This window comes from Miniopterus natalensis, chromosome 4 (genome assembly GCF_054644295.1).
Source record: "Miniopterus natalensis isolate mMinNat1 chromosome 4, mMinNat1.hap1, whole genome shotgun sequence".
Classification (NCBI taxonomy): Eukaryota; Metazoa; Chordata; class Mammalia; order Chiroptera; family Miniopteridae; genus Miniopterus; species Miniopterus natalensis.
The window spans coordinates 17,650,530-17,664,643 of NC_142084.1; the positions used below are offsets into that span (position 1 = coordinate 17,650,530).

Sequence of the window (14,114 nt, forward strand, 5' to 3'; positions counted from 1 at the left end):
TTCATAAACCAAAATATGACCAGGGTTTAAGACGGTGTGACTGTTTGCCAAACTTTTGTTGTTGTTAATCCTCGCCCGAGGATATTTTTTCCACTGTTTTTCAGAGAGAGTGTTGGGGAGGGAGGGAGGGAGGACATTGATGTCAGAGAAACACATCAATTGGTTGCCTCCTGCATGCGCCCTGACCGGGGGGGGGGGGGGGGGGGGGGCACAACCCAGGTATGTACCCCAGGCTGGGAGTCAAAAACCGCAACCCTCTGATGCGCGGAGCCAATGCTCTAACCACTGAGCCATACCAGCCAGGGCAATTTTTTAAAAATAACATTTATTTAAGGTATTCAAGTAAGGATTTATAGCAAGAACATGAAGTAAAATAAGTTGTAGACATAATTTGGCTAGTCTGCTGTATTTATAGAATTACCATACTATTATATTCAACAAGTTCTTCTAAGGATCAATCAGCTCCAGCAAAAGAAAAATTACTTGAGATTTATGTGATGGAGACATAAGCCAACACTAGGACAAATGCTAAAAGTACACTGATCATACACTATATTACTCAGACAGTACACCAAATCTCGCTATGTTATTATGTGTAAAATTAAGTACTAGAAATGTAAAACCAGGATCTCATATGTGCAGGTTCAGTCTGATCAAATCTTACAGCTTGAAATATGAGCAATAGCTACATTTCACCAGTTACCCACTGCTGAGGGCCTGCTTAGTGCCTGACACTATATTAGATGCTTTACATACAGTATTTATTTAACCCTCTCAACCCATTAGGGTAGAGTTTTTATACTATGTAAATATAACCAAATGAAAGTTACTAAGAAGTGTCTTCAAAGCTGAGGCTGTCGAAAATTGGACATTTAAAGTACTGACCCCATTTTCTAATGTTTGTCAGAGCTCTTGTTGGGTGTTCCTGTCCTTAGGAAGGCTTGTCCTTATGGTCCTGACCCATTCTGGACCATAAGGTAGATTTTCATTACTCTAAGTCAGACCTAGCATCTGCTTTCCTCTTACCAATGATCAGTGAGGAATGGCTGTTACACAATTCAGATTTAGGGCAAAATCTGTTATGGGGCTTCTAAATCGTTTGCTTAGAGAAACAAAAGGAACAGTCCTTTTTTTCTCACTGGACATACTGATGTATGTAAATGTCATGCCTAGAGCTTCAGCAGCCATCCAGTGCCAGGCACACTGAAGATGGCAGTGCTGGAAAATGTCAAGAACCTGAATCCTTGATGATAGTGCAAAGCCTTTAAATTTAACAACCCTGAAGTCAGAAACATAACTTGGGATTTCTAATTTGCGAGAAAATAAATCCCTCATTGTTTAAGTAGTTTGGGAGCTGGCTTTTCTGCGAACTGCAGTGTAAAATATCCTGATATAGGTATTGGCTAATAGTAATAAGAATTCGTATTTTCAGGGCTTCTTTAAAAATAAGAATTGAAAGTTTGATCAGGACTATGAAAGCTGTAGGAAGCTGAATGGTGACATATGAATCTCCCCTACAGAACACACATCTAACACACAGCATCCAACAAGAAGGGCACAGGGAAGACTTCAAAGCACCCTAACAGCAAAAAAACACCAGAGTTAGTAAAGCTTGGAAATAAGAAAACTGATCCACATGTCACACAGCACAAATTCCTAACACTATGGAAACTACTAATAGTGACTGATAAAAAATACAGTTGACCCTTGAACAATGCGAGGGTTAGAGGTGTGGACCTCCCGCTCCCCATCCCGTTTGAAAATCTACACATAACTAACTAGTGGGCCCTCCACCTCCACGGATTCTGAACCTGTGGATCTAAAATATACATAAAAAGTGAAAAAATATGAGAGGAGAGAGATACTTTCTGATAGTAAAGTGATTCCAGTATGTTTTAACTGGTTTATGGTTTTTAAAAATCTGAGATAAACTCCAATACCAACTCAAGTTAATCCTCGAATGCACATAACTATCACCTCTCCTACACTATCACAAATTGCCAAGCTACATAAAACAAAATTTTTACAAGATTGAAAATAGGAGAATATGAATACAACTTAATTTTTAAAATAGTGAAAAGACACCTTAAATTAAATGTTTTAATGGCACTGTATTGGCAGAAAGAGGTACTGGTACCTTCAGAAAACTTAGGTAAAATACATTTTTCCCACTAGGCAATAATATAAACAACTTTAATATATTCCCAAATCATGTTTGTACCTGTTGCCTTTTAGCTGCCATAATGTTCAGTTTATCCACTTCAGGTTTCAGGGCTTTATACTGTATCCCTAAGTCTTGTTCAGTGCCGGCATTCCTCACTTTCAAGATACCATCTTCCACCTATGAAACATACGCCCAAAAAGAAAAATTCTAAACAATGTAAGTCTGTATAGAAATAATTTTTTATGCCTTTTAAAAATAATTCAGATAGCAATCCAAACTTTCTCTTTAGTTTACATGGTAGTCAAACTTTTGAGCAACTACTACATGGGAGCTTTTTGGGTGCTGGAAAGGACAGTATTACTGACTTCTATTAAAGGATACAATTTAACATATCTTGGTTTCTCAACTCTGGAACTCTGCTGGTACAAGGAAATGATTAATCACTACTACAAAAAAGGAAGGAATCAAAACAATACATTGCTACAAGTTCTCCATTAGAACCAAGACAACACAGTAGAGCCAGTATGATGTACACTTGGAATAAAGGAATAAATGGAAATTAAAACATTCCTGGTCCATTTAGAAGGAATGCTGAACTAAGTACAGCCAGTAGCCTTTCACTGTGATACAGAAAACAAATGACAGACACAGGTCTGTACTTACAACTTTCAGCTGAACAAGTAATTTGTAGACATCTGCCATGTCAGCCAAAATAAGCAGCCGGGTAACAGCAGAGAGCAAAGCTCGAGCTGCCCGAACCATGTTGCCACGCTTCACAGAAGAGCAGGGATCGTCTGCAAACTCTCCTGCAGCACTCTTCATCAAATCACCTGTTTTACAGAATGAAGAAAACAAACAGCAGAATTGAGTCAAATAGCTGGTCTACATTTAAAAAAATAAAATAGTTCAAACTTTGTGTATTTCATGCATGGAATTTAGTTTAAGGGTTTTTATTTTTGTTGTTGTGTTTTTCTTTTGTTTTGTAACTGTTACCAAAAAAAAAGCACCCTCATGCGTTGCTGGTGAAAGCACAATAACTAGAAAATGATTTGGTACTATATATCAAGAGCCTCAAAAAATACTTCTTTCCAGCCCGGCCAGGCGTGGCTCAGCGGTTGAGCGTCAACCTAGGATCCAGGCGATCGGGGTTCAATTCCCGGTCAGGGCGCATGCCCGGGTTGCGGGCTCAATCCCCAGTCGGGGGCGTGCAGGAGGCAGCCGATCAATGAATCTCTCATCACTGATGTTTCTATCTCTCTCCCTCTCCTTTCCTCTCTCTGAAATCAATAAAGATATATTCCAATAATCTAATAATACTCCTTTCAAAAAGGAACATTATATGTATCCTAAAAAAAACTAAATCCAGGATTTGAGTGGGAGAAAAAAAATAGATCTAATGCAATCTATCCTCACATCCACAGAATTATACAGAAATATAGGAACCATTATGCAGGACCACCACACTTCATTAACCATCCCAACTATCTAATACGTATAGCTCAAACAGTAACAGAGACTCACTAATATGTGAAAGACAGAGTTCAGTCACTGACTCATTTGTTTTTCTCAGAGTAAAACACTGCCAACAATTCAAATGCTCAACAATAAGCATCTAGTTAAGTAAACTATGGTCTAGCCTATAATTGACTATTCTGCAAATATAAACATATATATGAAAAAATCTTAAGGCATATGATGGAACCTTAAGCCGAAAAAAGACAAAATGATAAATGTATGTAATTTAAAAAAAGAAAAGATTGAAGTCAAAAGGCAAATAATATTTATAGCAGGTTACAATCTGATTCTTTACATTATTCTGTACTTATAAAAGCATTTTCTAGCCCTGGGCAGTGTGGCTCTGTTGGTTGGAGCGCTGTCCAGTACACCAAAAGGTCTAGGGTTTGATTCCCAGTCAGGGCACATACTTGGGTTGCAGATTCCATCCCCAGTCAGGGCGCATACAGGAGGGGAGGCAAAAGCTATTTACTTTTGAGAAGTTGTCTCAAAAGCCTTGCAGAAAAAGATATTTTCCTTAAGCAATATTAATATTAAACAAGAGATACAACAAATAGAATTTCACCTATTTATTGAGATCTTATTACACGCTAAAACAAACAATTTCATTGCCAAGGATGCAAAGCTAAACAAGACTCTCTCTGCTTTCAAATGGTTTATAATCCAGAAAAGAGGAATGTGATCATACAGAAATCATGTGGCATTTTAACATACAAGCTGTAAAAAAGGCACAAGTACCATAGGGTTTCAAAGGAGGATGCACTAACGACCAGCAAATTTTATAGAAGACATGGAACTCTGAAACAGACTCTACCCTCCAAGGACAGAAGGACTTCGGGGAGTAGAGTTAGAAGAATTAGCACCTTAACAAAAGGAAAAGCAACATAATAATATCCAACATTTATCAAATGTCCATCTGCGGCGCTATCACATTTTATTTAATCCTATCAACCACCTAGAAAGTTAAGTGGTATTAGCCCTTCTTTACAAATGAGACAACTAATGCTTAGGCTGGTTAACTAACTTAATCACAGTCACCTAATAGTAAATGGTAAAAGCAGGATTTGTAAGGCCAATGCTTGTGTCCTTATAACCACTTATCAGATGAGGTATACAAAAAGAAGGCATATCTGGGGGCTGAGTTATCAAGTTAGCAGAAGATGGGGATGAAAAGACCACAGACAGAGTACAAAGAAGAATCCCTGAACCAAAGAGCAAATTCAAAGTCACAGATACACAGGATTAACCTAAAAAAAGTGCATACAATAAACCTAACCAGAGAGATAGGTCAGAAAGCCACAGTGAGAGCCCAGGAAATAAAAGCAGTAAATTTTAAAGGGAGGGGTCAAGCCCTGGCTTTGTGGCTCCGTTGGCTGGAGCATCATCCCATGCACCAAAAGGCTTCGGGTTCAATTCCCGGTCAGGGCACATACCTAGGTTGTGGGCTCGATCCCCATTTGGGGTACATATGGGAGGCAACTGATGGATGTTTCTCTCACACTGATGTTTCTTTCTCTCTCTCCCCCCTCCCTCTCTTCCTCTTCCTCTCTCTCAAAAAATCAATATAAAAACAAAAAAACATATCCTCAGGTAAGAATTTTTAAAAATTAAATAAAAAATAAAGGCAGGGGTCAAATAATATGATAACCTTTGATTATGAAGAGTGAGGGAAAAGCATCAAAGATTACTTAAAGGTTTCAAGCGTGTTATCCTGAGACAAAAAAGAAAGCCAGAGCACTGTATGAGTGCACATAAATTAGGGAAGCTTAAAAAAACAAAAAAAGCTGGAGACCTTGACACTGTGGATTTAGGAGTAAGAGGAGAAATACTCTGTGACAAGAGAGACAAAGGAAACCAAGATAATGAACTGTCAAAAACAAGAAGACAAGAATTTCCAAGAGAAAACTAGTCAACAAAATCAAATGCTTATATACAGATCAATGAGAGAGAACTGAGAATCTAGAACTATAATTTTCAACAAGGCTGTCATGCGCTAGCCTGTTTTGCTCAGTGGTTAGAGCAACGGTCCTCGGACTGAAGGGTCCTAGGTTCGATTCCAGCCAAGGGAACATACCTCAGTTGCAGGCTCGATCCCTGGCCTCGGTCAGGGCATGTGTGAAAGGCAACCAATCGATGTCTCTCTCTCACATTGATGCTTCTTTCTCCCCCTCTCCCCCCTCCCTCTCTCTTTCTCTCTCTCTCTCCCTTTCTCTCCTTCCTCTCTCTGAAAAGCAATGGAAAAAATATCCTCAGGTGAGGATTAAAAAACAACAAGGCTGTCAAGATCACTCAATAGGGGAAAAAACAGTCTTTCAACATTTCAGCCAGGAAAGATACCTACTACTCCATTCTCTGTTCCTCCTCTGGCAGGAGGCAATAATTCCACCTCCTCCCAGTCTTCTGGATCCTCCTCCTCCTGGGATGATGCCAGTGGGACCTGCTCCTTGAATGAGGCTGCTTATGGGATGGCACATGCCAATGATGCCTGGGCCCTCAATAATGAGACTTCCCGCCAGTCCCATGATAGTGCCCCACTCAGCCAGGAATGACTCAACCAGACAGATAGGAGAGAGGGGAGCATCTTTCTATCAGTTTATATTACTTGTTCTACTTCACCAGGAGACCATGGCACTGCGACTCTGTTTTCTAACAGCAAGACCAGGAAGATTCACTCCCTTTTCCTATCAAAGAGAAAATAGTTTTGGAGGGAAACAGTGGGACCAAAAAATGTGAAATGTGAAAATAAAATATAACTGACAATTAGTTTAAAGCATACTTGTAAAAGTTATCAAAAGTACTCTTTCCTCATAAAAAGGAAAACTGAGGCAGAGGAGGTAATCTGTCCAAGGTCACCTGATCAGCAGTAAAGGCTGAGAATATAACTGGGTCTTCTGGTCTCATCCCAGTTGTCTCTAGTCAACACTACATGTGGTGTTAACCAAGACATAAAGAAGATGACACTTAAGAGAACCCACTACTCCTGTTCTGCCTGTCATGAAATCAGATCTGTCAACATGCCCATCCGCTGGCATTCTCCCTTCACTAAACTGGAGATAAAAGTTAAGCTCCTCTGGTGGGCAAAACGACAAGGGGCAATTGTTAGGAAGTAAACCAAAAAACACAGAGTCCTACACTAGAACAGGACAAGATCAAGACCTCTCTGAAGCATTAAATATCTTGAGTGAATTCTCTTCAAAGCAATTCAACTTTTTATAAAGTTATAAGGAAAGGACAGGCCTAAAAACTGTATGGGTTGTGTGTATGAGAGATAGACAGTAAAAATAAAAAAAGCTTCATTTTTCCTTAACATGAGATATTCTATTATGCTGCTCCTTTAAAACAAAGAATGTTACAAAGTATTGTTAACGAATATACAGTTGACCCTTGAACAAGAGTTTGCACAGGTCCATGTAAATGCACATTTTTTTCAATAAATACCTGTACTATTCCAATCTGTGGTTGGGAGTCTGCAGATGAGTAGGAACAACTGTATGCACTGATCTATGTCATTTTATATAGGGTTTTGGTATCTGTGTGTGTGTGGGGGGGGGGGGTCCTGGAACCAATACCCAGCAGATACCAAGGGACAAGTAAGTTTTGGGGGAGTCAAATGTTTGCGTAGGGGCCAGCACCCCTAATCCTCCTGCTGTTCAAGAGTCAACTGTACATTATTCCCCCAGAATACTGTCTGGTACAGATAAAGCAAGGTACTAGAACTGGATCTGAATGCCAACTTGGTTATTTGGCAGCTGTGTGACTTTCGGTTGCTTTATCTCTACCTGTTTTCCGTAAAATGAGAATACCATCTGCCACCTCACTGGGTTGTTGGAAAATTAAATGAGGTAATAAATGTAAAGCTCAACAAATTTTTCTGTGCCCCTTCCACACTAGCTATCTACTGTCTCCAATTCTTAAATCTATTCAGAACATGGTCACTGCTCATACACCAATTGTTTCTTACATTTTTAGAAATAAAGTCATGCTCTTTCTTACATTCTTAGAAATAAAGTCATGCTAGCAAATTTCCTAAAGGATGGAGGAAAAACTGGCTTTTAATTTGTAATGTTGAAGCAGTAAAGAGGGAGCTTCCTTTACTCATTCTCTGTAGTGCAGAAAGTAGTAAAAACTGGTCCTTCTGTGGTAATAGCTACAAACAAAGCTTGATTTAGTTCTACTTGCTGGACATTAGTTTTACCATGTTTTTTTTTAAAGGAATTAAGCCAACCGGAGGCTCTTTCCTTTTATTAACAACTTGTCATCTCCCTCACCTATCCCATTCACAACTTCACATACAAAAAAGTTCAAGTCATACTATAAGAACAACTCCCAACCACAATGCTATAGCAGAGGGTCCCAGATCATCAGAAACCCAGCTATGTAAATATCTCTATAGCCTTCAAAAATCCTCCAAGGAGACCCAATAGATAGAGCAAAATAATACTCAGGATATTTCTAATATGTTCCTTTCTACCTTGAGGTCCAGAAAAAGATAAGAATTTTGCCAGCTTAGCACAGGAACATGGCTTATCTTCTATAAATTACATAATCCACTCACTCCAGGTATCTCTTTATTAATGGGGGAAAAAATTTATTTCCACCCTAAATAGCAGATACAGAAAAACTTATACTGTACAATGAATAGAGAATACAATGTGTTTATGTTATATGGGATGGGGAAGACCACACCAATATACACAAAAATATTAACAGAGAGGTGGTATATCACAAGGTGATACAGCCTGATGGGTAATTATTTCCTGCTGTTTGTGTTTGTATATGGGGGTTTTTCCTATAATGTATATACTTTTAAATAAAAAAGTTTTTAAATGATCAAAAAATATAAAATATCTTTAATTCATGTCTATGATACATAAAACTCAGGGTTTCTTAGAAAGGAATAATCTAAAGCACTCAAAAAGTGTATATACAAAATTTCTTTTTTCTACAATATAAAAAACTCATGGCTATTAGAGTCACTGCAAAAAGAAAGAGTAGCCCTAGCCCCTTTGGCACAGTGGTTAGAACGTCGACCCATGGACTGAAGGGTTCCAGGTTCAAGGGCATGTACTTGGCTGCAGGTTCGATCCTCGACCCTAGTCAGGGTGTGACAGGAGGCAACCAATCAATCTCTCTCTCACATTGATGTTACTCTCTCTCTTTCTCTCCCTTCCACTCTCTCTGAAAAGCAACAGAAAAAATTACCTCAGGTGAGGATGTTTTTTTAAATATTATATTTTTTAAAAAAGGAAAGAAAAAGTAAAATTAGCATACATTATGAAATAGGAAAACTTTGTGAATCAGTTGTCTTGAAATGCTTATCTAAAATATGGATAAGTGGTAAAGTAAGGGAGCCATATGTAGCCCCAATTACATTGTCATTATTTTTTGTTTAGTTGCTGCAAAAGTTCAACTATTAAACAGACCTTAAGTAGACATTTCTTAAAGCATTGTATGAGAGCACACTGTTTGTTATCAACTGCCAAATCCAAAAAAGAAAAATATTTTTACACATCCACCTGAATATGCTTTTGAGGAGCAGCAAAAACAGCTGTGTGAAAATGACAGAAGCTTCTAGAAGAGTTAAAAGACATTTACCATCTTAAACATGTTCAAATTATTTATTCATTTCAGAATCAATTCTATGGCCATAAGTGGAATTCTGATCCCCCTTCTCCCAAAACTTTCCCAGATACCCTTGCTCAAGTTTCTTTAATTTCTTTACCTCTAAATGATTTTAAATGTCTAAATTTTTTTCCTCAAATATCTCATACTGTACTTGTTTATCACGACAACCTTTAGTCTTTAAAATAAAAACTGTCCTATTTACCACACTCCTTTTTAAATATTTGAAAAGTTAATAAAACTAGCCATAACATTAGAGAAGCCTTTAGTTTTCTGGTTCAAAAAAGTCTCCTTAAGTCTTACTACTCTGTAGAGGATATTATTCAGTCATTAAAAATTACATTGTAGAGCACTGGCTGGGTGGCTCAGTTGGTTGGAGCATCATCCAGTACACCAAAAACTACACTGTAGGAAAATTAATGATGTTGAAAGATGCTCAGGATCCATTAAGTAAAAAAAAAAAAAAAAAAAGACTAAATGGAGCAAAACATATTTCTAGCCACATGAATATATTCATAAAAAGCACACTGGAAGTGTTTAGACCAAAGTATTAAACATTGGTTTTATCTCTAGGTAACAAAATTATAGCTGATTTTTATTTTCTCCTTTTTGCTCTTATTACCAAAAGCATGTATTCTCTAGAAAGTTACTTTTGTTTAAAAAAATGTCTCCAATTCTACCCGGGGGAAAGGAAAAAAAAAAGAGCAAGCAAGCAACATCACAGGTAAGTCTGTTATAACACACATTGCCTCCAACAGTCCCTATACTTAACAGCTTGGCATCTTTTTACACAGTAGAAAATAAAAAACATTCAGCCCTGGATTTTGAATACCTGAAACTTCCCTATCGTGGGATTCCTAATTCTTGAAAGTTACTTTTTTAGTGCTTTAACTCCACCCATTAAGCTACTTTATACCAAGTTCTCTTAAATACACATGATTAAGGGATCTCATCAGAAAATGACACAACTGTTCTTATTTCTTTATCATTCCACCAACTGTTATTGTATAAAATAATAAACTGACAGGACCAAGGCTTCAAAAAATTATTTGCTACTTCAAGATAATCAAGAATTAATACCCATTTCCCAAGCTGTCCCACTCCCTTTCCCTCACTGCCCCTCCAATTTTTAAAATTCATTTTCCATGGTCTGGTAATAAAATAAGACATTTTCCACACTTGTCAATAAAGATAAACTGACAATATAGTTGCAAAGAATAACAAATTTCATAACATAGTTCTCTGGGAAGGAACCAAATGGTGATATATATCTGGCATGACCCACAAGCCCTGTGATATGACCATAAATCTGGATAAAACACTTAATCCTTTCCACCTTTACCTTTCCATTCATCAACAGAGGATATTTGGCACAAACCACAGACCCCTAGATGATACCTCCATAATTAGAGAAAAAGCGACGATTCAAAAAATATCTGACAGACACTTTATGAAAACTTTCTTGGAGTGTCATTTTTAATCCACAAAAATGTTTATCTTTTAAAAATCAAGCCAGGAAATAAACATTTAATATCATGTTATTTAAATACTGAAAGTCCATCAGAATCTGTTCAGAGCACACCCAGAAAAATTCTCAACCTAGATCCTTCACCATCCCAATGGCGGGAAGGAAGAGAGTTTTGAAATTTCTACTTTTAACAGTCAACAGAATGGATTCATTTTATTAGAAAAGTTAAAATAGAGTACCACACATATTCATGTTCTCCTTACTAATTCAAGTGTGCTCTACTGCTATTCAAAAACATTCCAAAGAGAGGCACTTACTTCCTGATTACACATTCAAATAAATGCATAACATGCATTTCAGCTTGGAGTCACTTTCTTAAGAAATTAACGAGAAACCACGTTACTGCAACATCATGGTTGAAGTCATGCCAAAGTCAAAATTGTTAATACCTGAAATAACTTCCTCAGCTACACTGGACAAATACATTAAGGTAATAATATTTAACCCACTGTAACTTAAAAGTATTATTATCCTGGTTAGTGTTATTTATTTTTGTGAGTTTAACAAGATATAAAAAAAAAAAAAAAAAAAGAGGACCAATTTCAAAATCATGGGAAACATTAAAATTTAATAAGTTCATTTTCCTTTCCTCACTTCCAAGCTGGCTACACCAGAACCCGAGTCTCTGCAGAGCAGCATATGCTCACACAAGGGTACTGATCCAGAAACAGAGAGCATCCTTGACACATCCCCAGTCAAAGAAAATATAGCCTCCACTCTAGAGACTTATAGTTTAAGTCAGACAGACAACTTTAAGACATAAAACACCCGAATGGCAACCATCTAATGATTTTTTGGAATTTATATTTTGCTTTTCCTGCTCAGGTTAAATGAAGAACCAAAGAAAATGGATTAAATTGTGAGCATGGAGGAATGAGGGTCAATAATGAACAAGTGTTAAATTAATCACAGTCTTCAGGAACATATGAAGGGTAGGAATTGGAGTGGGAGCACTTCTAACAGACCGAGCCACCAGGGGATCACATGAAAAGAGATATCCACAAAAGTAAGAGGAGAAAACAGGATGAAAAATCTACCAAGATGGCAAGTGGGAAAGGCAAGATAACAAACGAGAAGCCAGAACTCAAAGGAAGAGTATGAGAAAAATCAGCTGCTTTCTTGTGAGGTTTAACTTCTTGTGAAGAAAGTGATTACACTAATCTGAAATCCTAATTAACTTAACTTTAATCTTTTTCAAAATGTTAAATGTTTCTCTGTTATTGCTCTTCCAGAGCATCATTATTAACACTTTTTGAAACCCATACTCAACATTCTAGGGCAGGAATACTTGTCATTTTTCTCCTGAGAAATATTCAAGAGCCCATATATACGATCAAGCTCATGGCTCCTACCTGATTAAAATGACACTAACAAGACCAGACAAATTAAAATGCAATCTCTGTCACACCCCCACATAAAGCTCCTCAAAGCTGTATTTCAAGTCTTTACATCATAAACTTAGCAAATCCAGACTCTACTCTGTCTGCTGTCTACCTCTCAAATAGTCACTGATAGCTGCTTTGTCCTGATCACGTCTGCCTTTTAACACGTATCTTACAGGCTGCCTATATTAGATGTGGGTACATCAGTCTGAAGCTGTCAACATCTGCACTGGACAGGATACCAATTTTCACCTCCTTCAATCTGACTCTAGTCAGTTGCCAGGGAGAAAATTATGCCTCAAGAGCTTGACAGCTTGTGCTCGATACCCATGCTTTTGTCAGGGATAAAATATATCATTTTCCTTAAAAACTGCCTTGCCAAGATTCATAATGAATATATAGTTATACACACAAACATACATACACACATATTACACATGTGTACACACACACACACACACACACACACACACTCTCTCTCTCTCTCTCTCTCTCTGTCTCTGCATATGTGTGGGGTTTTCCCCCTATAAAGAAATAATTCAAACTGTACCAAGGAAGATGGCATCTATGTCTTCAATTTCACTACACAATTACAGACACATATAAAAGTATGTCTCTTAATTAGTATCAATTAAAAACCCTCATTGCCTATCCATTCTCTATGACAATGTCCTAAGAGACTGTCAGTTTTATCTGGGTAATTCTGTGCTTTCAAGATTTAAAAAGCTAAGAAGTTATCTGTGCAACAAGACCATTAAAGAGTATGCTCACCAATCAACTATAGCTGCTAAGATCACACAGATGCTAGCAAACTCAATAGTTTTAACTCTACTGTTTTAGTAGACCAATAAATACTGCTTTCTTGCTCTAAAAATGACAAGACACTCTCTACAGGGAAAAAAAAAATGGCTCTTTTAACAACTGAGACTTAGTATTGAGTAACACTGATTGTTCTCAGGGAGTTGGAAGTCTTACTTCTACTCAAAAACAATGCACCTTCACTATAATCAAAGTTTACCTGAAATGGAATAATGATCTGAAAACCAGAACATAAAAAGAAAGCCTCCAAAAAAACTTAAGACAAACAATGCTTAAACATAAACAGATATGAAAGGGGGGAAACACAACCCAAACATTAAAAGTGTTTGATTTCTATTTATTGGACAAAGAATTTACTCTATTTTCACCTTCTAGCCATTTGAAAAGAAGGTATATGTAGGTGTCACTATTAAATATTTTTTCAATATTGGAGAAGAGGCTGCAGTGAACTATCCAGCTGTTTTCATGTTGTCTACCATGTGAATAAGAGAACATACATGAGAAGTGACAGGCTGTGGTTAGTAGTATGGCAGTCATGTTAGAAAAATCAAGCGAAATGGCCTGGGAGGCAGTAAAAGTCACTGGCTTTAGCTACAATCCTTGCTCTGTTCAACACAACTTTCCCAGAACTACCATTAATCTAATCCCACCATTAAAACCCCTACAGACACAAGCAACCATGTCTTGATTTTCAACTCCAAGTTAATTCTACCTCTCCGATACCAATAGATTAGCGATGGGAAATCTAAAAAATTAGAACCTCTGGCCCAATACGCCTTGTCTCAGTTTCTGAAAATCTGGCAGAATTCCAATCGATAAGAAAAATAACAGGGCTTCAACAAATCAACACAGGAGCACTACTATTCATAGACACCTATCACTGCTCTAGGGGTTCTCACATGCACCATTATTTTTCAGATATATTAACTTAAAAAATGAAGAAACAGCATCGATTAGCTCCAAATAATGCAAATTTTTAAAAAAGTAAATAGTATTTTACACCTATAAAGATAGCAAAAAAATTTTAATGGACTATCCCATTACTTGTCAAGAAGGACAATTTGTTTCTATTCAACATCATTTT

At 37.3% G+C, this 14,114-nt stretch overlaps 1 protein-coding gene across 1 annotated transcript in view; it reads right to left on the reverse strand.

Annotated features, from left to right (window-relative positions):
• CTNNA1 (catenin alpha 1) overlaps window positions 1-14,114 on the reverse strand; it is a 174,225-nt gene that overhangs the window by 110,817 nt on the left and 49,294 nt on the right. The window contains exons 4-5 of the mRNA XM_087816341.1: window positions 2,828-2,994; window positions 2,222-2,341 (exon numbers count right to left, since the gene is read on the reverse strand). Of these exons, the coding sequence (XP_087672467.1) occupies window positions 2,222-2,341; window positions 2,828-2,994 (287 nt within the window). The remainder of the gene's footprint in view (window positions 1-2,221; window positions 2,342-2,827; window positions 2,995-14,114) is intronic.